Below are 2,823 nucleotides of genomic sequence, written 5' to 3' on the forward strand. Positions count from 1 at the left end.
TGTTTGAGCCCTTTCCTCACAACGCTGCCAGTTCTGTTAGCTCTACGCCTGCTGAAGACACAGACATCCATCCCCATGAACACTAGGATGTAACTCAATATTAATGTAAATTAGCTGCGACACATGAATCAAGATGCTATGACCGGAAAAATTTGATTGACAGATGACTGTTGATATATGATTGGCCGAATTTAGGTGCACAAGCTGAGGTATAACTAACTGGCCTGCATAAGATAATGAAAAGAAAAAAAAAACACAGATTTTAAGATAGGATTTTCTTTTTTAAATAGAAATTTTCTCAATTTTGGGACAATATTGTCTGATAAAGAGTACATTTATATACATGTTTAAGTCAGAATGATTTGAAATTTAAGTATGACTTCCCTACGACCCTACGATTTATTGCCACTGGTGGTAACCAGTGGATGTAGAGCTGAAAAGATGGTGTTACTGGACTCTGCACTGTGTCAATGGTTAGGTATGGATTTTTCAAAGGACATTTAGGTCCAATGAAAGGAGCTCTAAATGTTGTGGCACCAAGACAGCAGTAGCTGGCAGGAGTTTGGATTCTGACAGGATTCATTTGAGCTTCATTCTCACTGCAGCTCTTAAGAATTAATCTCAATTTTCTACTAAAAGCCATATTCTTCTGGAAGGTCATTCATATTGCTTTGATATGACTCTAGCGTGAGCTGTTTGCTGCTCCATGCTGAGTCACATGCACAAAACAAGAAATAGGTGTTAAATATTGAAGTGTATTGTTACATTTTATAATCTCTGGTTGCCAGCTGAGGTCAAAGTAATGATTTAAGGGATAGGAATGTAAACAAATTCACAAAGACAAGTTCATTCAGAACCTTAGGATGTAGAGGACATCTTTTATTTGTGTCAGCACCTCTCTCTCCCATCCTTAGGATCTATTGTATGGCACTAAAACGGGAGAGCGATTACCAAACATCCTACATCCCTCATCGACACTTCTGCAGCCGTCCAATCCGGCCTGGATGGAGGTTTTGCTCTATATATGAATAAATTAATGCTCTATATATGAAAGTTTAAAATCTCGCTGTCCCACTGAGCAATGCTGGAATAAACACCGTCCATTAGATCTCCATAAGCTGAGATGTCAGGGTTTAATCGAGTGCGTCTTGATTTTTCCCACTTCAATCACATTTAAATGATCACATATGAGTCACATTCAGGAACGGATATGAACGTGTGTGAAAGCTGACTGGAAAGAATCAAATATGGACCAGATCTGATTGTTTCAACTTGTTCTAAAGAGTCTAAATTAGTAATTTGCCTGTAGTAATCTGACCTCATTGATGTAGTTTTAGATTAACTGAAAATATTCCAGTTAAAAAGACTTAAACTTGAGGAAAACCTTCCCAGGAGAGCTAAGGCGTCATAAATAAATCACCCCGCTGATGCCTCAATCTATTTTAATGCATCTGGGATTATAGACCCATCATTTCATAATACTATCTGAGCTGGTGAAATGTTCATATTTTGTATAAGTTATGCGTGTATATCAAAAGGCGTGTGTTGCACTGTAATAAGTCTGTTATAACCAAACAGGAAAAGAGCTGCTAATCAGCGGGGCAGAGGCAGGAGACTTACCTGTTGGACACTATACCAGGGTAGTAACTCTTTTGGTTATCATCCACCTTCATATCACTCATGTGAACAAAGGCATCGTGCCTGCCATAGGCTCGGATTACGCTCGAGCCAGTGACGGTCTCCGAGAAATGGGAGTATATCGGGGAGCGGCTGACCGACTCCAGACGCTTAAGCTGCCGCGACGTGGCAACGTAAAATCTCTACAGGCGTAGGAGGAAGGAGAGACACAAACATTAAAACATGATGAGGCTTTAAAAAATGCTCACAAATAAATGAACATAGATGAGTCCACACACACATACACGCACACACTCACACACACATAATAACAGCTATAGTAAGAATAAAAGCAGCTTATTAGAACAAAACACCTGCAGAGTTTTTTTGATATTCCAAGTTAGAGGATTTTGAGTAGATGCCAATCGCCAGCAGCTCACAGTGCTGACCTCAGGAATGTTTCACTCTGCACAGCAGCATGTAAACACTTTAATGAATTCATCAGCGTGCTGCTGGATGGATGAATGTTGCAACAATAACTCCAGCCGAGCTTTCTGCAGGACAGCCAGCAACGGTGGAGGGTAACTGCTGGTGTTTTGTTTTTCATTACAGACGAAGCATATTGCCTTAAAAAAGAAAAAAAAAACATTTATAGTCTTGTAAAGAAATTAAATTGAGAGTGTTAGAAGCGTAGAGGCTTTAGTATCGACAGCATGCCCTCAGGTGGTTCCCAGCTCATTTCGGAGGAATAAAGAGTCGTGCAGCAAAGGGAAAAGCATGCAGGGTGGATGTCATGAACAAAGCAGCAGGATTAATATGAACTTGTTGTTACTGGATTTGTTCATTCGAATGGTCCAGGTAGAATCAACACACAGTCTTCCATTAGTAAATATCAACGCCACCGCCCAGCATGGAAGCACCCTCAGATAGGTTTCAATCAGTGGCAAACCACTTCCTTAATGTTCCTAACATTTTATTACTTTTTACATAGAGATTCTACTTGATAGATCAGGGGCTACCAAACATTTACGCCTGTAACCCCAAAAATAACACTGCACAAAATGTGAACCCTAGAAATACATTTAGGTCATTTACTCTGTATTTTACTTATTTAAATTTTTTTCACAGTGTCTTGTCTGGCGATGTGGCAATAAGAATAATTGTCTTGATGCCAAAAAGATCCCAAAAGATTTTACTTTCACAAGT

The 2,823-nt window shown here is 39.5% G+C and overlaps 1 protein-coding gene across 1 annotated transcript in view; it reads right to left on the reverse strand.

Moving 5' to 3' along the window:
* The window catches only part of abcc3 (ATP binding cassette subfamily C member 3), a 62,386-nt gene that overhangs the window by 11,398 nt on the left and 48,165 nt on the right, over nucleotides 1–2,823 (reverse strand). Inside the window, exon 23 of the mRNA XM_015400870.1 lies at nucleotides 1,621–1,820. Coding sequence (XP_015256356.1) covers nucleotides 1,621–1,820 — 200 coding nt within the window. The remainder of the gene's footprint in view (nucleotides 1–1,620; nucleotides 1,821–2,823) is intronic.

The sequence above is a fragment of the Cyprinodon variegatus genome, unplaced genomic scaffold (genome assembly GCF_000732505.1).
Source record: "Cyprinodon variegatus isolate N-32 unplaced genomic scaffold, C_variegatus-1.0 Scaffold1157, whole genome shotgun sequence".
Taxonomy (NCBI): domain Eukaryota; kingdom Metazoa; phylum Chordata; class Actinopteri; order Cyprinodontiformes; family Cyprinodontidae; genus Cyprinodon; species Cyprinodon variegatus.